The sequence below is a fragment of the Ascaphus truei genome, chromosome 3, assembly GCF_040206685.1.
Source record: "Ascaphus truei isolate aAscTru1 chromosome 3, aAscTru1.hap1, whole genome shotgun sequence".
In the NCBI taxonomy this organism is placed as follows: domain Eukaryota; kingdom Metazoa; phylum Chordata; class Amphibia; order Anura; family Ascaphidae; genus Ascaphus; species Ascaphus truei.
In genome coordinates this window covers 355683635-355708989 of record NC_134485.1, presented here as the reverse complement: position 1 = coordinate 355708989, position 25355 = coordinate 355683635, and the positions used below count along the sequence as shown (strand labels likewise).

Sequence of the window (25355 nt, the reverse complement as noted above, 5' to 3'; positions counted from 1 at the left end):
ATACACTTTATTTAAAGCAGCAGTGTCCCCTACAAGAAATATATATATATATATTTATATTTATATCTCTCAAATGTGCGTACACACAGACACACACCTCCCCTCCCCCCCCCCCTGTTATTTATAAACCCAGGGACCCTCGGTTGCCGATTTACTTAATTGGTAAAGGTTATGCCTAATATTTAAATGTGAATGATGTTGGGGTTTCCTATTGGCTCACAGGGTGAAGATTTAATCCTCCCTTTTGTTTCTCCTGGAGGGGACTGCAACACATTACTTTTACTGTTCAGTATCTCCGGGACCAGGGGATCTGTATTTTGTTACCAGGATGGGATCCAGAAAGTCCTCCCCGGAGATGAAACAGGCTATTTTTCACACACCTGCAAATCCCCATATTCCCATTCTAGTAAAAACTAATGAAAAAGGGTTAACTGCTGCCTTAACATCTTCTCTTAGAACCCAGGTACACCTGCAAATATTGATACATTGCGTTTCAGTGGGGAAATAATTGTTCTTTCAATGGGAGTGATGCATTTTGGCCAGTTTGCAACACAATGCATTTTCACACCGGATCTTCTGCATGGAATACACCTGCATCACTGCGTTGCTAGCACTGTTTGCAGCAAAGATTCAGATGGCAAACATTTTAAAAAGGATGCTTTTTAGGGATTTCATTAAAAATGCTTGAAGGGTCCTATAATCCCAAACACACAGTTTAGACAGATTTTTACTCTTGTCTTTTAGTTTCTCTGCTTTGCAAACATCAAGGTTAATGAAGTTGAAACTTTTGTTGGCAGGAGTGAATTTCCTTCGTTAGAGATGGAAGTAAGGTTACGGAAGTGACATCATATGGGAAAAAGAGGCAGTCGGTGCGCTTCAGGGTGGGGAAAAGTCTGTTGCATGCGTAGCACCCTTCGGCGTGACGCACATGCGCAGCAGCTGCCGCACTCATGCGCACAAGCCGTCGACTCGGCACACATGCAGAGGTACAACACTTGCCCCCACTTTGCAGGACACAGAAACACAGACACAAAGAATTCACAGTTGGTATAAATATAGAAGTGCAAATAGCTAAAATGGGATGTGTGCCGAGCACGCACGTTCTAAGTTAAACTGCTTTGCGTTTTGTCACTGTGATGGTGATTTTTTTTTTTTTTTTAATTAAAAATCAAAACACAATTTCTGTGACAAAACAGTGGCAAGACAAACTTTTCACTTAACTGCGTGTGCTCAACGCGCACACACCCTTTTTGTCTTTCCGATGCATCAATCCCTTCCAATATATCGTGTGCTTATTCACAGCATAAATCAGCATTTGTAGTTTAATACATTGGCCCATTACATCCAGTCTTTGCTAAATTCTATATTGATCCAGATTTAAAAACAAAAACCCCAGCGCAACATCTGCTAATGATGTCTCCCAATGCAAAGACATCTTTTATGACCTCTGTAAATGACCGTAAGATCACTCCCTGCATTGTACTCTGCCTATGTTTTTTTTGTAACTTATTTTTTATTTGCTTTTTTTGAAAAACATAGGGAAAGGGATACAGAAATAGAGGGGGAAAAAAGGGGGTGGGGAGAAACCATCAATTTCACAACGGTATAAAAAATATAAAACTACAATGACGCCTGACATTACAACGCCACAAATTACACAATTACCAGCTTTCAAAGAGACTACAGCCCTCAGTCTGCAGTGACTCAAAAATTCACCTATTCCTCCTAGAGTGCTAGGGCTCCCAAACTTTTTGGAATTTTCTTATGTCTCACGTATTCTGTTAGTCTTTCCATAGATTGCACCTCATTTACTCTCCCCCGGAGGGGGGGCCTGGGGCTTTTTCCAGGCGCATGTGATTGCATGTCTTGCCGCGGTCAAGATATGAATATACACGGAGAGGGCACGTCGCTACACCAAACACAAATACACTTTAACTGAAAACAGTCTACCTGGTGCAAGGGAGAAAGCACAAATCAATACACACAAATAATCCAAGGATTATAAATAGCCCCTTATTATTGCACTCAAGGTAGGTGATAAAAAATCTATTGTTTACTAATAACTGGCTAGATAATAGCCAAATCATAGCATAGGATACACCGCCAAAAGGTCACACTCAGAAATAAAAATAAAAAAGACTTTAATAGTTATACTGTAAAAAACGACGAAACACTATAAAAATGCACAACAGTGCATAGATAAAATCCCCCAATGTGTCTGGTGACAGTACTATATGAACGGATGGTTTTCCAAACATATAGCTGGTAGTGAGTCAAATGCTATACACAGAGCTGCACTATTGCATAGACTGTTGTAGTGAATGGTAAATGGATATTGAGGGAAGATAGCAGTGTGCTCAATGCAACTACTATATGGTAGAAGATCTAACCTGCAAAACCACTGTGTAGGGTACTCGGTAAACTCAGGTATAAACAGTAAATGGGTTAATATAGAAGCCCTAAGTTAACTTGGTTAGGACCAATATACCCATATACAGAATAAGCATTCACATACAGTCGTTGACAGTTCTCAATAATAGACTCTGAGTAATGAATCTGGGTAGCTCGCACAGCAATGCACAGAATGAACACTCCAATGCACAGGTTGAGCACTGTCATTCATGGACTTTAAATAGTCACTCTGGATAGCGCATACTTCAAAGTGCGGAAGTACAAGCCCCCAAAGAGTGTGAATAATACCAGACCCAAGTAGGATAGTATACAACCTGATTTGTAACTCAGAGTCTATTATTGAGAACTATCAACGACTGTATATGAATGCTTATTCTGTATATGGGTGTATTGGTCCTAACCAAGTTAACTTAGGGCCTCTATATTAACCCATTTACTGTTTATATCTGAGTTTACCGAGTACCCTACACAGTGGTTTTGCAGGTTAGATCTTCTACCATATAGTAGTTGCATTGAGCACACTGCTATCTTCCCTCAATATCCATTTACCATTCACTACAACAGTCTATGCAATAGTGCAGCTCTGTGTATAGCATTTGACTCACTACCAGCTATATGTTTGGAACACCATCCGTTCATATAGTACTGTCACCAGACACATTGGGGGATTTTATCTATGCACTGTTGTGCATTTTTATAGTGTTTCGTCGTTTTTTACAGTATAACTATTAAAGTCTTTTTTATTTTTATTTCTGAGTGTGACCTTTTGGCGGTGTATCCTATGCTATGATTTGGCTATTATCTAGCCAGTTATTAGTAGACAATAGATTTTTTGTCACCTACCTTGAGTGCAATAATAGGGGGCTATTTATAATCCTTGGATTATTTTTGTGTATTGACGCGGTCAAGATATGTAATAATAATTTAGATTTATTTTCGTTTAGTTATCTAGAGGCTTACCAAGGGCCATTATAATCGGTCTGTGGGGATTCTTATCCCAATAGTTTCTCGCACGAAACGCTGCACTATTCCCAAGAATCACTGTACTTTGGGGCAAAACTACTAGATATGAGCCATATCTCCGCCACCGCCACAACCCCTTCAGCAAAGATTCGTGGTCTCTGGATAAATCTGCCTCAACCTCTGAGGCGTCGGGTACCGCCTAAACATAACTTTATAAATATTCTCTTTAGAAATTGTGCATAATGATGTTTTAGTTGCATTGACCCAAATAGCTTCCCAATCTTCCCTAGGAATCTCTACCTGAAAATCCTGGGCTCATTTATCCATAGACCAGTGTGTGCAGGGAGCCTTAAATTCCTGAGAAGTGAGAACTTGATATAATGTTGAGATAAGATCCCACTGATAACTTCTTTTTCTGCCTATGTTTTAATATCCGTCTCCAATGGTAGTAAATTCCAAATTTTCACTGCTATTTCTGTACAAAACAAATGTAGTTTTCTGTTGGTAAAATCTATTTTCTTCAAATCATCTACTTTAGCTTCAAATGACATTGCTTTTAAATGTTCAATTTAAAGCACTGGGATGTAGGTGTTTGTTGTGCTATTATTTTGCACGCCCATTGTTCCTTCCTTCCTCTTTCACCCTCTAAAAAAACTAAAAAAACGCTATAACCTTCTAGAGAATCTTATATTTACTGTTGCTGACTCCCACTGTCCAATACTAAGGCTCTCAAACCAAATATGAAGTAAAAAGAGGGATTGTTGCTTTGAAGATGAACAATATATTATTAATAATATATTAAGTGTTTAACAGAACCTGGCACCAGGGAACTTAGAATATTAGCAACAGAGCTTGACCACACACACTGACTGAAATTTACTATATATATGTAACGGTGTGTCTCCCCCCCCCCAATCACAGATAGGGGCCATTACAGGGTGTGTGTGGTGCATACCTGCTGAGTCGTCCGCGATGACTTTGGGACACAGGATCAGGCTTCTGGGGTTCATACCCCACATAATACTTAGCAGTGCAGCACCTCCATCTGCCGTAGGCTCCAGGGATATGGAAGAGATGATCTCCCACAGTAGAACTTGTATCTCCCCCCCCCAGTTAGATCACACACCAGACTAGAGGTATATTGCAAACAGTCACAATATAAAGTTCAAGCTCTCTCTGACTCTGAGAAAATATGATACTATGGTTTATGCAACAATGATAAATGATTTAATGTAAGCACAAGATAACATTTGAAGTAATGCGGCGCAAATGCATAAACACAGACAATCCAGTGGTGATTGGGGTGAACAATATAGGGATAGGGAGTGGGACAACATAAGGTTAAGAGAGTGGGGACAGTACAAACACGAGGGGGGGGGGTAATCAGGGGGGCAACGTTTTGGGGGGACACCCCTTCCTCAGGCCCGTTCCCTCAGGTCTTAAAAGACCATAAGGTACTTCCCTTAACCCTGAGCAGCGAGCCAGTGAAGGGAGAGGGAGAGAGAAAGATTGACATATGGTCATTTGGTCATTTAACCAGATGGTTTGATTCACCTTGATTATTGCACTTTCTCTGGTGTACTCAGGACTTGGTTTGCTTTTTTTGAGCTTTCTATTTGCATTGTGTTCTTTGAGTGCTGCTCTGGTTGTCGGGGTTAAGGGAAGTGCTGGAACTTTATATTGTGACTATTAGTTGTGGGGGAATCTGGGTCCTCCTGGTTCCGTCGGCACCCTGCACTTTCATTACTTTATCCATAGTGAGTGCTGTCTACTCAATTTATATAGGTATTGCAAACAGGAACGGTTTATTACTACACACTTTGCAGTAACACAGTTACTCAGCAGTCATCTGCCGGATACAGTCTCTTTAGATCAGCTCTCACTGGACCAACACTACAGGCCAAGGGCACCCGCAGTCCTAGCTCTTCCCCCACCTCCCTAGCGAAGGCAGAGGTATTGGTCCACACTCCCTCCTCCCCTAGAGAAGAGCACATGGGTCGGCCCCAATCTCAGGCTCCCAGTCGTATGACCTGCCTTCCTCAGAGGGAAGGAATAACAACTAAATTTAGGGCGGTATTGCCCTTAAGTACAACCAGAAGGCGGGCACCCCGTTGTCAAAGCTACAACAGGATGTACCACCTCCTGCTGTCACTCAAGTGCAGTACCAAAGGTGAAGGGGAAAACCCCATGATAACTACTAGCAAGCCTGTGAATACCAGGGTTTACTGCCAGCCCATTGGGTAGAATAGTAGCCAGGGAGTACCCCGTTATATATATAAGGTGTATGGTGTTGACATGCATCATGTGAATGTGGGGAAAGGAGTAGGCTTAGCAGTATCAACGTACAGAAAGCATCTGTATATTACACTTAGATCTTAGAGGGTCATTCATTAAACAGCAAAAGGGCAGATTGGTGAGTGGGGCACAGTTGCACAGAAAATCGCATTAAAGTCAATAGGAGTTTCAGTGCCACAGTGGCCTGAGAGACACTATCGCCGATTAATGATTAACCCTCTTAGAAGCCATGTCCTCAGAGCCTGGTCAGACTTTCAGCAGCTGGTCTGGGGGAAGACAGGGTCCTGTAATAGAGACAAGTGATAGAAACAGCGCTTTTACAACTTAATAAAGTGTTTGAAACTGCTTGTGCGAATAATTAAATCAGTAGTGGATAGTACATGTAGTGATACAAAAAATAAGGCTGTATCTCCCTGCTCAGACCCTCTGGTAGGGACTGTCTCGGTGGGTCCCAGAAAGGTTGAATCGTTCTTCAGGTTCCAGGAGGAGCATGAGATGTTCAGCAAAGGAAAGACAATAAAAAACATCAAGTGCAGGTGTTTTGATAAATTGTGAAAAAAAATTCTGCTGTCTTGGCTCATATGTTGTGCCTACTTAAAATGTGAATAAATGTAATGCACGATTCCACAACTGTGGCAATGTGAGTAGTACACTTTCAGAAGAGATGCACCTCAAAGCAGGAGAAAAAACATAACATAGTGCAGATCAGTAGAAAAGGATGTTTATGTATTAAAAAATATATAAGAACCGTAATTACACTTTGTACAGTCAATAAAACAAATTCACAATATTTATGGACATCGTGAGTGACCAATCTAGTCACCGCCTCCGAGCCTTCTGCGATGTCGGTGTTATGGACCTTCTCCACCAGCTGTGGGAGCTTCTGCTGGTATCTCCGTGAGCTGTGTCGCTTCCGGTTCGGTCGGACGTCACTTCCGGTTTTCGGCTTACAGGCTTGATCGCGTCCGAGTGCTCCTACAACCTCAAACACTTCCACTCAGCACATTCCGCAGTTAAGCAGTACTGATCTTCACATTAGGTTGTTTTAAAGTTAAAATGGAATGAGGATCATGAAAAGGGTGCCAGTGACCAGGGAGAGACATGGTAACAGATTGGTGTGGGGAGGGAAAGTGGGCAGTGGTGGGAGACAGAGAAGATCTAAGGATATAGATAACAGGGTAAGAACTAGGCCAAATAAATGTACAGTATAATGCAATAAAACAGCTTCAGTTACAGGAGTCCGATATCCATGACGAGAAAGCTCAAGCGGCGAATGCTTTACCACAAAAGATAACGGAGATGATATTGCACATGTAGCGCTGCTTCCCCTCCCTCTGGGAGATTTACCCTGGCTACAGTCCTGTGTGGTCCTCGGTACCTGTTTGGCTCAGGAGGTGCTGAGAGTTCCGCGATGACTTGGGGATACAGGACAGGCTCATGGTGATCCATGTTGTTCGTTCTTGGTGCAAGCGCCTCCAGCCATAATGGGCTCCAGTAGAAATGAAGGATATCCCCACCATGACAGTCTTTTATCCCCATACATCTGGCCAATAGATTGCAATTCAGCCAGATATATAAAAGGGGTGGTCTTTATTCTGCAGCCACTGCTGATGTTCTTACAGCGATTGTAATCAGTTGGCAGGATAGCTTCCAGGCACCTGGATGGTACAGGCCTGCTGGTAATGATGAGGCCTCACTAGAGTTGTGGAATGCACCCAACCCATGAGGGACTGAGCACATGTCTACCTCCTCATCCCTCAAGGAGGAAGAGAAACTGCCTGAACTCCACCCAGTGAGGGCTGGGTTGATCTCTATAATTTAGGACACCTCCTCTATAGTGCAAAAGGGGAGGGCACAGGCTCTGCATCCTTATTGGACAGATGCAGACTCCCATGTCATCTTCACTACCACTCAGAGGCCGCAGGAGGGGGGAAAAGCCCCATAGGATAGCCTGTCACTGTCTGCATCTTACTAGAATTTAGCCCAGATTATGGTGCCGGCATCGCGCCGTGCACGGCCCCGGCAAGCACTCTGCTTTATCTTATGGGATTTACCCCCGTGCCTGCGCGCCTACAGGCGCGTTGACGCGAAAATACAACAAATTTTGTATTTTCAGGCGGCTGCTGCCACGTGACGTCAGCGCACATGAGGACGAACCAGCTTTGTGATGCGTCCGCCACGCCCTCACAACGCGTCTACGATCTCCTGCAGCCAAGTTCACAAATCGCTTGGGCTGCAGGAGTGCGCGCGGCGGCGGCGCGCTCATTCTCACGCTGCCGCGCAGGGACAATAAACCCCGTATTACATGACAGGGAAGGCAGAAGGATAGCTGGCCCAGCCATGGCTATACACACATAAATATATGATCTTTTCTAGTGGTTTAAGGAAGGTGAATAGTTACTGAGGGAACAAGATGTATTCCTAAGCCGCTCAATTGTAATTATATGGAAAGATGAGCTTTTGAATGTTGAACCGCATTTGAGTAGCCTCTGATTTCATGCACGGCTCACTAGATGTGCAACAACTTCTTAGTTTACATTCTCTTAATGATGTTCGGTAGCGTTTGTCCTACAAATGTTACTGTGGTTTGTGATTTTTATCTAGAGCAGCTGGTTGTCTGTCTCATATTATCATCTCAAGAAGATTTCCGTGTCCTGTAAGTGGGTCATAACTATTCCCTCATTACCATATATACAGTATTACATACAGTAGTACTTGGCTACCGGGATAGCATGTTGTTACATAGGGCTGTTACCTAAGATAGATAGATACCTTCAGTGTTATTGAGGATAGCAACAGAGTGCAATGTGTCGCAAGTCCCTGTCGCAATTAAAAGGTTAACCCCTTCACTGCCACAGGGACTAGCAGTGCCTTCATTCACAACCAATGCTGTGAATCAAAGAGAAACATGACTGACTCGGGCAATGCTTCAAAATCTTAAAAACCTTTTCCAAAAGAAAAATCAACCTAAAAACATTTTGATTACTCACCTCCCGTATTGCTGGTCACCCATTGATTGATCTGTGTTGCAGTGCTGCTGCGCTCACTGAAGTTTGCTGGCTGCAGGCTGCTGTTTGCCCACAGCGCTGCATGCTCCATAAACTGGGATGAGAAGGTAGTTCCTGTCTGCACAAACAAGGCGCATGCCAGGTGGATCACGGTGCCTTGGCTGGAGTTTTCCAGTTCTGCATACATAGTTTGCGTGAAGTCCTGCACACTTTGATCTGGAATTGAGGGATGAGCACAAAGTCAATACGCAGAGCATAGCGTTACTGTACTTTTGTAGCATGCAAAATCTACCAGTGCCAATATGAATTTCTTGCTGCCAGAGGAGCAAGGGAAAAGATTACAATCCTTACCGAAGCAATGCTGCTCTACATCCCCCACCCCCTAGATATGCTGAACCATGCTGTTTTGGGTTAAGGGGATCCCTTATTTCAGAGATGCTTTCATTTGTCTTTCTTGGTGTGGCACACAACGGCCTCCACCGTCAACCGAAAATGTCATGGATCGCTCCTAGTAATATCACAACTTTCTATTAGCTCTCTGCAAATAAAAAATACCACTTGTGAGCACATTCACATATCTCAGAGAGGTCGACAACCCCGCTTTCCCCCGCTATCTCCTGGCAGACAATGCTTCCACAGTTCAGGGCTGGCTTGATGACGTTTCAATCGGGCCTGTTACAGCGAGTTATAGAGGCCCTGCACTCTAACCCACAACAATGCCGGAGGAGAGTGTGGGGCCTCTGTAACTGTCTGTTACCTTGCGGCATCTCCTCCTGCAGGGTACCAATATCATGGCGCCACGCCGTCAAATCGTGCTGCATTGCCATGACAACATGGCACCACAATGTTATGATGCTGCGTCTTGGAGGAGGAGATGCCGTGCCAGACAAGGTAAGAGGCCCTGCACGAGCCCTGTGAAAATCCCAGCCGGCCCTACTTCCACTGCAGCCAGAGATTTCTGGGAAATGACATGTGAGTTAGCTCACTGAAATGGGGGCTGAACTGATGGCCATATTGTTCTCCTGGACAGGAGAAACAAAATGGAAACAAAAATGAAAGTATCCTGGAGTTTTTTTTTTTTTTTTGGAACTGAGTAGTGTGGATATTCTCCAGGTCTCTCTCCTCTCCTCCCTGGTCTCTCTCCTCTCCTCCCTGGTCTCTCTACTCTCCTCCCTGGTCTCTCTACTCTCCTCCCTGGTCTCTACTCTCCTCCCTGGTCTCTCTCCTCTCCTCCCTGGTCACTCTACTCTCCTCCCTGGTCTCTCTCCTCTCCTCCCTGGTCTCTCTCCTCTCCTCCCTGGTCTCTCTCCTCTCCTCCCTGGTCTCTCTACTCTCCTCCCTGGTCTCTCTACTCTCCTCCCTGGTCTCTACTCTCCTCCCTGGTCTCTCTCCTCTCCTCCCAGGTCTCTCTCCTCTCCTCCCTGGTCTCTCTCCTCTCCTCCCTGGTCTCTCTACTCTCCTCCCTGGTCTCTCTCCTCTCCTCCCTGGTCTCTCTACTCTCCTCCCTGGTCTCTCTACTCTCCTCCCTGGTCTCTCTCCTCTCCTCCCTGGTCTCTCTACTCTCCTCCCTGGTCTCTCTCCTCTCCTCCCTGGTCTCTCTCCTCTCCTCCCTGGTCTCTCTACTCTCCTCCCTGGTCTCTCTACTCTCCTCCCTGGTCTCTACTCTCCTCCCTGGTCTCTCTCCTCTCCTCCCTGGTCACTCTACTCTCCTCCCTGGTCTCTCTCCTCTCCTCCCTGGTCTCTCTACTCTCCTCCCTGGTCTCTCTCCTCTCCTCCCTGGTCTCTCTCCTCTCCTCCCTGGTCTCTCTCCTCTCCTCCCTGGTTCATCTCTCCTCTCCTCCCTGGTTCCTCTCTCTCCTCCCTGGTCTCTCTCCTCCCTGGTTCCTCTCCTCTCCTCCCTGGTCTCTCTCCCCCCTGGTCTCTCTTTGCTCCTCCCTCCCCACTGGTTCAGAATATGTAACATAAGTAAGTAACTGCTTTTAGATGATCTCTACCATCAAGTGGTCAGTAATGGTTTTAACCCCTTTTGTGCCAGAAGATGGATTATGTGGCAGTATAGAGGTTAGTTTGTATTGATCAGTCCTCACTTTGTGACATTGAAAAATGACCCAAATCACATGGTGCTCTTTAGTAAGGAAATGTACTGCACTTTATATGTTGATGAAAAGCCTATTAATCATGTACATGTCATCAATCCATGTATGATGCTATTTTCTTTACAATGTTCCTATGTTTTACTGATCTGCTTTGTTCCTGGGAGCAGATTATGACAGCACGGGGGCATATATTTACTAATGAATTAATTCTTAATGGATTTGGTCTCTCTTACTGTGTATGCTGTGATAAGGAATAGCGGCGTTTTACTCTGCAATGTGTCACTAGTCACTCTGGCAGTCAAGTGGTTAATATTTTAAAAAATGTTAAACACCTGAAATAACAACGACACGTTCCTCTCAGCTTGCAATACCGTTGAATACACCAATATAACAATTCTTCACAAATGTACAGTGGCGGCCGAGCTGAGTCTTCAGCGGCCGCCACCGCAATGTGGGGGCAGACGCAGCTATTTTTGTTTTTCGCAGCGTGCCGAGCGCCAGGTCACGTGCGCCGGTCACGTGCGCCAGGCATCCCTGAAGACGCCAGGCATCCCCGAAGACGCCAGGCATGCCGAAGACGCCAGGCATCCCCGAAGACGCCAGGCATCCCGAAGACGCCAGGCATCCCCGAAGGAGGCTGAAGGTAAGGGGCTATGCGAGAAATCCAGCGCGTGGAGCGGAGCGGAACAGCCAGGGGGTCGCGAGGGGAAAGGGGAGGGGAAGATGGGCTGGCGCGCGGCCAAATTCGGCGCCAGCCCGAAAACAGCCGCGGGACAAGACGGGCAAATGCAGCAATGAAGCTGGCCGCAGCAGTAGTTACGCACAAGCTTCTGAGAACCTACAAGTCTCCCCTACATCGTCTAAATCTACTATTGTTTACCATCCATCTGAACAACAGACTTGTGAGCATACTGGTCTATAATTGAAAGTATCTTTTGTGAAGAGTAAGGATTATTCTGCAGATTGTTTACAATTTTCATTGACTTGCACTGGGAAGAGGGAATTATTTTCAGGGAGACAGCAGAAAAAAGCAATATATTTTTCAGCTACAAATCGGAGTACCCCTCAATTTTAGATTGTAAGCTCCTTGGGGCAGTAACCACCTTCCTACTGTCTCAGTTTGTCTTAACCTATATGTACTCTTTTGTCATACAACGTTATTGACCTCCCTCTACCATTGTACTGCATTGCGGAAAAATGTTGGCCCCATACAAAAAATAATAATGATAATTAGGGAGAGTTGAACACGCAACCTGCGATAAACACGCGCTTCCTAAACATGCACATGCGATAAACATGCACATGCGATAAACATGCACTTCCTCGTGCCCGATACACTACTGGATCTTTATATTTTTAGGAAACAGAAATTGCAGCTGGCTATGACATTGCCAGTTAAGGGAATGTCACGAATCCTAACGATACATTTATCACATCCCCAAAGTGCCAGGAGCCGTGAAGATACATATTTCCTGACCCAGGGAGTATTTCCTATGGTGAGAAGATTGATCCTGTTTCAGGAACTACCCCCAGTTCAAGCAAAAAAAACCTACCATCAGAGGGGATTATGCATTAGTAAAGATGAGTACCACGCTCTCATATTATTCTCATTTCCACAGTATCCCCAAAATGGTAAAGTCAGGGATGGCAAAAAAAAAAAAGCACACAGGACTCCATCTACAGCAGAGGGGACCATCTCCAGTCCTCAATGGCTACAAACAGGTCAGGTTTTCAGGATATCCCTTCAGCACAGGTGGCTCAGTCTTCGCAGATTTGTTACATATTGACAGCAATAAGAAAATTCATTAGGGTTTACGACCGTGGACATAGGGCAGATGCTGTACAATATGTGCATTATAGTGAACAATCCATAAATAACATCTGCCCAGTACAATATTTGGGGGTTTATTTATTTTAGCTCTTGTTTAAAAAGTCTTAACAGCTATTCTTTGGTTAGTGCTGGATTTACCAAGATGATTGTGGATTAAGAACAACAAGCAAGTGAAGGCCTCCTCTGCTACCTGATGATAATACTTCTATCTGAACACACTCTTTCTATATCAGGGTTTAAGGCAGGCCTGCACAACTCCAGTCCTCAAGGGCCGCAAACAGGCCAGGTTTTCAGGATATCCCTACTTCAGCACAGCTGGCTCAATTAGTGGCTCACTGAGCCACTAATTGAGCCAGCTGTGCTGAAGTAGGGATATCCTGAAAATCTGGCCTGTTTGCGGCCCTCGAGGACTGGAGTTGTGCAGGCCTGGTCTAAGGTTTTGCAGTAACGTGGGGAAATTACCTTAATGACGGGGCCCAGCGCCTTGTACATTTTTATGCTTCTATTCCTATTAAAACCAGCCACTAATGATATTTAAACGTGTGGAAATATGTTGGTTCCCTTCATAACCCAAAAGTAGTATGTGAAATCTAGACTTCCTAATCCTAAAATCTAATGGGGTTTTTTTTGTTTTTTTTTTACTACAAAATCTTTTATGAATCAAATCAAATACACAACAAATTTGACACTAATGTCCTTTTACCAAAAGCCTTTTATCTTCTAGAGATAAAGTTGTTATTCTAAATTATTAAAGGATTAAGAGCTAAAGAAAAGTTAATACTTTACTCACTTAAATAAATCCCAGTGCTACCTCCACATTTCCTTTCTTCCTAAAAGTCGCAAATCTCAATATCAAACTGGTTTTGATGCCTTTAGCTAATAGTATAATATAGTGCACTTAATCCATTCTCCCTGATCTAAAATACTGTAAACTCATTTATATTAACATCGCTGGTCAAATATTCAGATGTGTAAAGAATTCAGTTCTCTCCAAGAAGAGTGATCACAGATACATACGGTATGACGTATCTATATATATATATATATATATATATATATATATATATATTTTTTTTTTTTAAACCATTGTATGACCGTGTCTAGGGGCAATCTCGCCCGCTGCCGCCTCTAGCACGCATGCCCGCTCCTGCCTTTCACCCTCCCCGCTCTTGCCTTTCACCCCCCCCCCGCTCTTGCTTTTCACCCTCCCCCGCTCTTGCTTTTCACCCCCCCGCTCTTGCTTTTAAACCCCCCCGCTCTTGCTTTTCAACCCCCCCTCCTGCCTTTCACCCCCCCTCCTGCCTTTCACCCCCGCTCTTGCCTTTCACCCCACCCGCTCTTGCTTTTCACCCCACCCGCTCTTGCCTTTCACCCACCCGCTCTTGCCTTTCACCCCCCGCTCTTGCCTTTCACCCCCCCGCTCTTGCCTTTCACCCCCCCGCTCTTGCCTTTCACCCCCCCGCTCTTGCCTTTCACCCCCCCCCCACTCTTGCCTTTCACCACCACCCCCACTCTTGCCTTTCACCACCCCCCCCACTCTTGCCTTTCACCACCACCCCCACTCTTGCCTTTCACCCCCCCCCCCCCACTCTTGCCTTTCACCACCCCCCCCACTCTTGCCTTTCACCCCCCCCCACTCTTGCCTTTCACCACCCCCCCACTCTTGCCTTTCACCCCCCCACTCTTGCCTTTCACCCCCCCCCCACTCTTGCCTTTCACCAGCCCCCCCACTCTTGCCTTTCACCCCCCCCCCCCACTCTTGCCTTCACCCCCCCACTCTTGCCTTCACCCCCCCACTCTTGCCTTCCAGTCACTCAGTCACCCACCCGCGCACCCACTCAGTCACCTGTCTTTTGTGGAAAATATAAAAAGAAACAGGTTACATTGTAATCTTTTTTTTGGTATGACAATAAGAAAACTGTTACGTTCAAGTTGTGTGCTAAAAAATATTTTTCCCTGGTAGGTGCGCTATGGGTTGGAGGGGGGAGGGGGTGCCCTGCTCCTTTCATTTGTCCTGGGCCCCGTGCTTTCTGTTGACGACCCTGCTCCCGCCCGCCACCGCAGCGGACACCCCGCCCCACAGTAAGTCCGCTGCTGCCACCCCCCCGTCACACCACCTGCAGCGCTCTGTACATTAATGGTGCTATATAAATAGACATACAATACATACCGCACCCAAAGTCAGCCGCCGCAGAGATACCCGCAGGGTGCCGCCGCACCCCGTCACTAACCCACCTGCAGTGAGCCGCACAACCCCTCCCGCCTGCGACTGGGGGGGTGGAGAATCAACCCTCCCGCCCCCCAGTGACCCACCGCTGCTGAGCTCTGAAGGGGGGGGGGGAGGGGGAGAAAATTACTAACCAAAGGTGAGCCACCGCTGCTAACCTCTGAAGGGGGGGGGGGCAGATTCCAACCCGCCCACCCAGGGAGACGCCGCCTAGCTGTGAAGGGGGGGGAATCCCAACCCTCCCGGCCACCCCCCCGGCCACCCCCCTCCCCCCAGTAACCCGCCGCCGCCAGAGCTATGAAGACGGGGAGGGGGGGGAGAATAGGAGATGTGAAGGGGGGGAAATCGGAGCTGTGAAGGGGGGGGGAGGTGGAGATGTGATAGGAGGGGGGTGAGCGTAGAGCGAGGGGGAGCAGGAAAATTTTATCCCGGGCAACGCCGGGTATATCAGCTAGTGTAAAAATAAAGCATTTGGGAAACACACATACAGTATATAGATGTGCGTTCTGCATCCTGCAACTGCTTATCTCTGAGTACTTAAAACATAAAGAAAATTGTGATTCACTCAATGTTGAGGGCACAGCCTGAGGGCAAGGGAGAAAATATACATTACTTTCAATTGTAGTTGCAAACTTGTGGGGAATGTCAGCCTATATATTTAATAGTATTATTTAAAAAAAAAATTTTTTTACAAGTTTTTACCTGTATCAGATATTTGTTATGGAAAAAAAAACGCATTTGCTGTATGTTGAATCCCTTTCCTGATAAGGTTAAATAAGTTGGAAATTGCAGAATTTACTTGCACTAATAATGGCTGGAAAGTAGCAAAATGAATCAAACTGACAAAAAAGTCATCAACTAATGATTTTAGAAAGCAATTAATGTAAGACAGAAAAACAGAATTCATTCAAGTAAACAAATACTAGATAATGGACTAATTATACAGTGTACAAAAGATGTAAGGAGCGCACGATCCAATAAGGAGCAGAGGGAGGACCCAAGTAGTAAAGTACAAATTTATTGGGTCATCAAGACATTAAAATCCAACGCGTTTCGAACGTGCTATCGTTCTTTATCAAGGTCGAATAACCACATTTATACAGTCGAATAACAAGATTTTTAAAGGTACAATTTGAAACGCTTTTTTAAATAACATTTTGTTGATTGCACCTTTTATTAGGCTATTATGTCCTCTTTTTATAGTCATAACTTGACTCGCTTTGTTTATACTTCCCAGAATCCTTTGCTGCCGTGGAAGCACTGTATGCTAAGAGATAATGGGGAAAAGCAGGGTTTCAAATCTGTCTGAGACTTGTCAATGTGCTCACAAGTGGTATTTTTATTCGCTTTAAACTTTAGCAATCCAGAAATACCCCCCTGTATTTTTTTTGGGGGGGGGGGGGTAGTAAAAAAAATGGTTCTCCGTTCCCCTCTAATAGGCCGACTTTAAAATATAGAATTCGGTACATCATTCCTAATGTGAAACAACAATGAATACAATTAAATTAATCATGCTAATTATTTTAAAGCATCCTTTTGATTTTTTTTTTTTCAAACCAAGTTTAGGAGGCAGTGTTCATTTAAAAGGCATGGATTTAAATCAGTTCTTTTGTAGAGAAATGCTGGAAGCTAGGTTTGGCTTTGTGAAACCATGGCTATTAATACGTTTTATTGGTACAAACCAAACTTCAATAAAAAATACAGTACGTAATTACACCTCTGAATAAAACAGAAATATTTCATCAATTCTCCAAAGCCTTAAAAAGTAACATTACATTTATGCAGCAATCTCTTCTCTTCCCTTTTTTATTTTTGTAAGTTTTCAACATTTGGGTATATTTACACCACCACCTTCATGACATAAAAATGTCTTCAAGAAGGTATTGTAAATATGTTGAAATGTTGAAAACTTTGAATAAAATCTTCTTTTTTCTCTCTCTGTAAGGTCCCGGTGTGTTCCCCTATCTTGTGAAGTGTGCAGTACAGATATTGGCGTCTGCAGTTTGTGCCAGGACTGAGCACCCACCTTATATTTTTTCTCTCTCTCGGTGTGGCTCTCTACTCTCCATTACTGTTAACAGAGCTTTGGGCATTTGTCTATAAAGGAGAAGCGTCCAGGAGGAGATGTGACGACTACAGTGCTGTATAAGACCGTTATCTGCATGAGTATGAAAGCAGGGAAGATGTACACTGGTATGAAGAATGCAAGATTGTGCTCCCACAGATGCATGTCCTTTCTCCACATTACTATATGTGAAGATTGGCTAAACACACAGTAAACATGTTAATGCTATATTAACATTTCTAGATGTTAGACTGAAGGGGATATGTATTAAGATTACATCATTTGTCCCTTGATACAGTACAAAAATGTTATTTACAGCCGGTTTGCATAGTGCAAAATGTTGGCTTGTTATTTGAATTTCTTACATCTGACTATGTATGGTCTTTTAAAGAAAACCGTTCACGCCACATAAAACAGATTTAAATGATGCAATGCACCATCTACTTGTTCTCACGTTTATACATCCCATTATACTGTACTATTGCCCCAAGCAACTCCTCCACGTTTAACCACATGTTGCAAAGTTGTCACAAAGCGCCTTGATACAATGATGCAAATGAGCACATTAGCTTTTAGCATCATTAGCTATGCCTTATTATAGGCTAAAGCTGTTAAATTGCAGGCATTATTGATTGGTTAAAATTATGGGCATTATTTATTCCGTTTTTGGCACCTTCAGCTTTCCTATGTCAGAGCGGCACTCAGACAGGGGAGCTGATTGGACAGGATGCTGCAGCCAGGCAGTGACTTTCCCCCTCCCTCCATGCAGAGCTCTGCGCAGGACACAGTGAGGAGAGGGAGAGAGAGTTTGTGTGTATGTTTGCAGAGCTTGTGTGTATGTTTGCAGAGTTTGTGTGTATGTTTGCAGAGTTTGTGTGTATGTTTGCAGAGTTTGTGTGTATGTTTGCAGAGTTTGTGTGTATGTTTGCAGAGTTTGTGTGTATGTTTGCAGAGTTTGTGTGTATGTTTGCAGAGTTTGTGTGTATGTTTGCAGAGCTTGTGTGTATGTTTGCAGAGCTTGTGTGTATGTTTGCAGAGTTTGTGTGTATGTTTGCAGAGTTTGTGTGTATGTTTGCAGAGCTTGTGTGTATGTTTGCAGAGTTTGTGTGTATGTTTGCAGAGTTTGTGTGTATGTTTGCAGAGTTTGTGTGTATGTTTGCAGAGTTTGTGTGTATGTTTGCAGAGTTTGTGTGTATGTTTGCAGAGTTTGTGTGTATGTTTGCAGAGCTTGTGTGTATGTTTGCAGAGTTTGTGTGTATGTTTGCAGAGCTTGTGTGTATGTTTGCAGAGTTTGTGTGTATGTTTGCAGAGTTTGTGTGTATGTTTGCAGAGCTTGTGTGTATGTTTTCAGAGTTTGTGTGTATGTTTGCAGAGTTTGTGTGTATGTTTGCAGAGCTTGTGTGTATGTTTTCAGAGTTTGTGTGTATGTTTGCAGAGTTTGTGTGTATGTTTGCAGAGTTTGTGTGTATGTTTTCAGAGTTTGTGTGTATGTTTGCACAGTTTGTGTGCGTAGCTGCAGAGTTTATAGCAGCAGAGTGTGTGCGTGCGTATGTGTGTGTAAAGATGCAGAGTGTGTGTTTGTGTACAGAAGGAGGGGCTGCAGAATTTGTGCCTGTGTGGGGGTTGCTGATGTGTGCATGTCTATAGATCTAGATAGCTGCAGTGTGAGTGTATATAGAGGGGCTTTAGGCCTTGCCCCCGCTGCCTGCTACAGGGTCCGCTGTGGCGGACGCTGCGCTCACGAGAGCCCTCCCTGCAATGGCGCCGGGCCCGCTGCGAGGGGGGGCCGCAGCGCTCGCGCGAGAGCTACTCCTGCTATCAATAGAATTGAGAGCAGGAACTCGCGTCGAGCGGCTAGGCACGCCCCCCGGCGGTTCAGCCAATGAGGGCGAACCTGCCGGGTGACATCATGGCCGCGCCCCCGTCACTCCTCCGCCACGCCCCCCCGGTCTCTGCTCCTGCAGTGAGCTGCAGACCGGGGAATCGCCGGAACGCGCAGCCAAAAGCGCGGGTGCGCGTTACAGCGCCGTGACCGGGGCCTTAGCCTTAGGGTATTTACAATTTTATTTTAATTTAAAAAAATCTATGTAACTATACAAAAGTGTGTAGTCTATAATAGTAATAATCCCCTCAGAACAGGGTATTACTGGTCAATAATACCCTGACTGGGTTAAAGTCCCTCGGCTTCACCTAGGGCCTTGAACTCTTCCAGCCAGGGCATTATTGGCCAGTAATGCCCTGTTCTGAGGGGATTATTACTTAATTATAGGCTAAACTGTTAGAAATTCTGGGCATTGTTGAATTCCTGCTCTGTGCTTGGTCAAAATTATTAATTCGGTAATGTCCTGGAATTTTTGGCACCTGGCCAAGTTTTCATTTCTAACCAATCAGCGTTCCCTTGTCATGCAGTGAGTGAGAGTAGCTCTCAGACAGGGGAAGTGATTGGATAGGAGGCACCAGCAGGGCACTGATTCCTCCTCCTCCATGCCTGCAGAGAGCTCCGTGCAGGAAACAGCGAGGAGAAAAGTGAATTACTGTCCATGTGAGTATAGGGGGGGGGGAGGGTCATCTGTGTATGTACGTGTAAATGGAGAGCTGCAGTGTATGTTTGTGTATATATGTCTAACAGGGTATGTCTTTTCTGCCTGTCTTTCCCCTCCCTGTTATGTAAGTCCTGCTAGCTGCAGGCTGTAAGGGGTTAATTCGGTGGACTTGTGACCCCCCCTTCATGCTCCTCTGTGATGGACAGGAGTAAGGTGGTGACTCATGGCCCGTGTAAGCCTATCAGGGATAGGTATAGACAATGAGCCCGCCCCTTCTGCTTCCTGATGAGGGGCAGTGCCACATTTACTCAGTCATCCTCTGGATGAGGAAGAGGGCAGTAGGATTTTGAGCCATTCCCATCGTGGGATGAGCATGCCCACCTCCAGCCCCTGGGGCTGGGGGAACATCTGATTATACCAACAGATGCCTTGTAATATATGGGTAAGCATCATCCAGAGGCCTGGAGCCTCTGAGACCCTTCTCCGCTGTATGAGAAAGATCTGCAGTGATTAACAATAAAGACCATTGTTCATCATACTCCTGTCTAAGTGTCAGTCCCTGGGCAGGAGGGAAGAAAACAACTACAGAAGTAACTCAACGCTGAACCCCATACCTTTAAAATTGTAGACTAAGGTGCAAAGGGTTAAAGATATATATATATATATAACACAACACTTTAACTCTAGGATAACGAAAAGAACCCAATTAGCTGTACTCAGAGTAGTATTAGTAGCTAAAATAGCCTGGGATGCCAATTGTCCCACTAAGTGAGGTAAAGTCATCCCTACCTAACGACACACTAAAGTGAGTCAGAGCTCACAAAACCAATAATTAAAAAAAATAAAAAAATATTTATTATAACAACCACGACGACTTAAAATGAGAAAACAAACAAATGACTAAAATCCCCTATGGGGTGTTGAATAGCGAGACCTAACAGGTGTAAGTCAGTTGATGAAATAAGGCTCAATTAGTGAGATTAATATCTTCAACACACACTTGTAATGTAGATGCAGTGGGTGGTACGCAGTAAAGAATATCCAATATTAGTATAATTACCTAATTGGCACACAGTATATGAAGTAGCAAGTGACATACAAAACCCAATTTAAAGTCAATCCAGCATAAATGCTAAGTATATTCAAGTCCACAAGTTTATATAAAGGTATGTGCAGTATTGCAGTATTGCAGTAATGCCCTGTTCTTCATGGATTATTCCTTAAGTAACAATTCTGCTATACTGTCTGTTCTCAATATATTTTTTTCCCCCTCTCAACAATATCTAAGGACGTGATTATACCAAAATCGGCCAGCGATGTTGCGCGCGGCACAAAAACAGAATGCAGAAATCCGATTAAAGTGAACATACCGCTTGCGATATGCGCACAGCGCCAAACTGCAAAGCGAAAGACTCGAGAGCAAACATGAGATTTTGTTTTTCAGGAGTGACGGCCACGTCACATGAGCGGTTCAGCCAATGAGGGCGAACCGCTCACGTCCACGCCTCCCTGTCTCCTCTGCTTGTCTCCTGCCTGCAGTTCAACATGCCACACGGCGGCATCGCGAGGATGATGTCACCGGATTCCGCTGCCGCCGCCCCCCCATCGGAGCAGGTATAATCATGGCCTAAGTGTTGTTCTTCTTATCCGTTCAGACGAGTACAACTCTCTGCCACTCGGTGTTCTCCATGTCTTTTGATCTCTCACGGCTTCTTTCAATTCTGCTATGTTCATTCCAGTATCTTTCTTGATGGTATCTAGCCAGCGAGTTCTTGGACGGCCTCTACCTCTTTTGCCACCGATCATTCTAAGCATCACATCCTTCTCAAGCGACTGGCTTCGCATGCTGTGACCAAAGTAGGAGAGCTTTTGCCTTGTTATCTTGGCCTCCAGTGAGATTTTCTGTTTGATCCGTTCCAGAACTGCTTGGTTCGTTATTCTGGCTGTCCACGCGGTTTGGTTAGCAGAGACTACCACCCGGTTTGGTTAGCAGAGGCTACCACCCGGTTTGGTTAGCAGATGCTACCACCCGGTTTGGTTAGCAGAGGCTACCACATGGCAGTAGTGCATACATACTGCATATTAGCAGTGGTGTGTTTGTTGAGGAAAGGTGTTCTAGCCCTACACACAAAAAAGAAAAATATATTGCTATCCAAACTACAATATAAATTCAGCAGCCATTAATATCCCAGCTCCATTCCTTATAATTTATAATCACCACATGGTGTTTTTTTTTTTTTCTTGATCCCCTTCCCCCTTCAAAAAAAGGATAAATTAAAAAGAAAAAGGTGCTGAATCTCCATTTTTTTCCTCTGCGCTCTCAATTTTTTCCTCTGCGCTCTCAAAAATAGTCATGTGCAATAAACTGTTTCTCATTACCAGGATGAGCCTCTTTAAAAGTGAATCAAAGTGAATGTTTTTGCACACAAAAAAAGTGTTTACATTATGACTAAGTTACCATTTAAGTTACCACAATTCATAAATAGGAAGAGATAAAGACAAAGGGGCAATGACTGCTGCCTAAAATGAGTGACTTCATGAAACACACATTTTAATTAAACGCTATTATTTGGATTGTGCCATAGAAATTGTAGGAATGTAGTTATTTAATGCAAGTAACAATAATCACACTAAGGGGGAGTACTATATATTTATCAAAGTGGCTGTTTTTCCTCCAAAAACTGGCCAAATGGAAACTTTGGGGTATATAGAATAAGGCCCTAAATTTAATTTGTCCTAATGGAATAATGATATTGATAGACAGGGCAATTACTTGTGGTCCAGTACTTATTTACCTTCATTTCCCTCTGCCAGAGTGACCCTTAGCATACTGTGACCATCTGTTTTGGCTCCCGAAGGCAACACAGTGGTTAATGATGATATAGCTTTATTAATGTAACAAGCTGTATTCCACTGTTACTCATATTAGTGATGCAATACATTTCATATACAGTTTCAATATCACATTACCATGAACATTGTATCCCAGAGCCTTTTCCATCTGAGTAAAGGTGTCTCCTTGGGCTCCAAACTGCAGTAGCCCCAGAGAGCTGGCCACATTGCTTGGTGAGACTACCAGATTGCTCTTCCTGTTCTCTGTCACCACTAATTTCTGGTACAAGTTGACTGCAAATTCTGTGCTCCGTTCTCTTAGCTTGTCATAGATGTCACAGCATCCCTGGCTGAAGTAGCAGGAGCACACAAGTAACCTGATTAAAGATACAGGATGCATGGAGAAAGTGTATGCAACAGCGGATCAAACCTGCAACAACAAAAATAAAAACCCCAGATTAGATGTATCCATCTATAAATGCATGCAACTGCAACACAACGTATTATTATATAAAATCAGATGCAAACAGGTAGCAAAAAAAAAACAATAACAAATAATTTGTGTCTAGGTTGCATCGCTTTGGCCATTAATAATTGAAGTATTTAATTACTTCTATTCTTTCAAAATAAATACTTATATGATGACTGACGTGTTAAAATAGGATACAGTGAGACAAAAATAAAGAATATTATGATGGACGTATAAATAGAATGCAAATCCCCATATTTTTCAATGATTATTTTATATCTGATAATATAACGTCACCCATTTATTTGTGTTATTCCACTAATCTGTGCTATTGCCGGTTCTCAGTCACATTGCTGTCGTTTCTATTCTTCTGTTTAATTCTGTAAAAGTAACTACAGTGTTTGTTACTATACAGCACATCATTAATCAATGTATTCACTGCTAAATAGGTTTCTAAATGGCTGCTTTAGAAAAATATAATACACTTGTTACATTCTTTAAAAGTTGGCCACCAGTTTCTACGATTACTATGATTTAGGAATATCCCAAGAGATTTTCAAATAGAAGCATTTCAGTTCCCATTGATCCACATCTGACCCTTTGCATTTGCAGCAGACAAAATAACCACAGTTATATCTACAGTACTCACAGTTGTGTTGTTTTGTGGGGTCCTTGAGTGTGTGTCTCTGAGTATCTCCTTTTATCAAGCTTTTGGATGTCTGTGGCAAAAATCTAAGTCATGAGACTGCATTGAAAGGGATAGTCAGTGATTGCAGTCTCTATTGGCGATGTCTGTACCACTCTGGGCACATTCCTGTGTACTGGTGGCTCTATATAGAGCCAGGCAGAGAGGCATGTCACTAACCAGCAAATCCACTGCAAGGAACAAAAAAGGTACACATGGAGATGCAGTCAGCAACTTCTATTCATGCTCTGCTCAAGGCATTACTTTACTGTGTGACCTGATTGTATCCTGAATAGATTCTTGCATTCATTACAGCATGTGTTCTTATAAAGAGAAAAAGCTCTAGGACAATGACTAAAGATTTGTGATAAAAGTCTACAAGTGCAGTCTGCAATACAGTGTTAAGGCTGCGTCCCCGCAAGCGTTGAGCGGGTGGCGCTTGCCACTTTTACTTACATATATCTATATATGCAAGTCCCACCACGCACGCTCACCCACGCTTGGTGCTTGGGTAAACAAAAAAAATTAACTTTCGAGCACGCTCAACTTGCCCGCAATGCCCCCCCGCGCTCATGCTTGGAGAGCTGGTGACGTCACCGGTCAAGCATGAGCGTGGTCGGCGCTAGCGGGCCGCAGCCTAAGGCCTCGGTCCCGCTGCGCTCGTTGGCGCGGGCGGCGGGTCGCGAGTTCCCCACCAGCAGGGGAATCCTCGCGAGCCGGTCCCGGTCCCCCCTGGCTGCACAGAGCACTACACGCTGTAGCGCGTCAGCCGCTGGAGACACCACAGAATGGTGTTTTCTAGCGTTGACGCGTGACGTGTGTGGCTGTGAGCCAATGGGGAGGGGAGGCTTCGGGAGGAGGAGAGGCTTCGGGGAGCGGGGAGGAGTGTGGAGTGAAAGCAGGTGAGTGCCTTTCTCTGTGTGTGTGTCTGAGTGCGTGCCTGTCTGTGTGTGTATGTGTCTGAGTGCGTGAGTGCCTGTCTGTGTGTGTGTGTGCCCGAGTGCCTGCCTCTGTCTGTGTGTGTGTGTGTGTATATGAGTGCGTGAGTGCCTGCCTGTGTGTGTGTGTGCGCGTGTATGAATGAGTGCCTGCGTGTGTGTGTTTAAACTTACCTTCCAGCTCCAGCCCGAGTCCGTGGAGGGAGGGGGGGGAGAGTAGCGGGTCCCTCCGCTCAAGCCACGCCCCCCCTCCCTGTCAAACCGCCCACCTCCCGCCCACCTCCCGATCAAACCGCCCACCTCCCGATCAAACCTCCCACCTCCCGCCCACCTCCCGCTCCGGCTCCCGCTCCCTACAGACCGCAGATCGCGGTCTGTGTATCTCAGCGCACCGCCTGTCAGCAGCGCAGGTGCGCTGACTCTGGGAGCGGGGCCTTAGCCTTATTTGTCATTCTAAGGTCTATTTGTTTTTCTACTATTGAATCAAAAGGAGAACGCCTACGAAAAACAGAACTACAGTGCTTTATGTGTGGAAATCTGATACTATCACACGTGACAGAACACTTTCATGAGCGTTTAGAAAGTGCACAACATGTTTCAACAGGATTGTATCACTGGGAAATATCTACATTGGGGTGCGTTACCCCATCCCACTCATATCCAAGATGGGGAACATAGCACATATGTACAGTATAAGTAATGTTTTCCCTTAACTCAATGAATATTATTGATTCAGAAATGTACATCCTACAACCACTGTCTATAAAAATCTACAGGTGAACCATAGGGGGCACAAGGCCTATGGCATAAGCAAATGAAGCAGGTGCCAGGATCTCAACACGCGTATCGTCGCTCCTACTGTATCTAGACAATTTATCATAATTGGAAGTTGGCAGTTATATGGCGTAAAGAGAAAGCTGGCAGCGTGTTAAAGGGGAATCATTGAGCGATCAGCACTGAAGAAGGCTTGAATTTGATTAACTGAATGTTC

General features: G+C 44.7%; 1 protein-coding gene across 2 annotated transcripts in view; it reads right to left on the bottom strand.

Annotated features, from left to right (window-relative positions):
- Positions 1-23557, bottom strand: part of SERPINE3 (serpin family E member 3) — a 42518-nt gene extending 18961 nt beyond the window's left edge. For both annotated transcript variants that reach the window (XM_075591987.1, XM_075591988.1), the window contains exons 1-3: positions 23391-23557; positions 22411-22702; positions 8661-8894 (exon numbers count right to left, since the gene is read on the bottom strand). In XM_075591987.1, coding sequence (XP_075448102.1) covers positions 8661-8894; positions 22411-22672 — 496 coding nt within the window. In that variant the 5' untranslated portion in view covers positions 22673-22702; positions 23391-23557. The remainder of the gene's footprint in view (positions 1-8660; positions 8895-22410; positions 22703-23390) is intronic.
- Positions 23558-25355: the final 1798 nt, after the last annotated feature.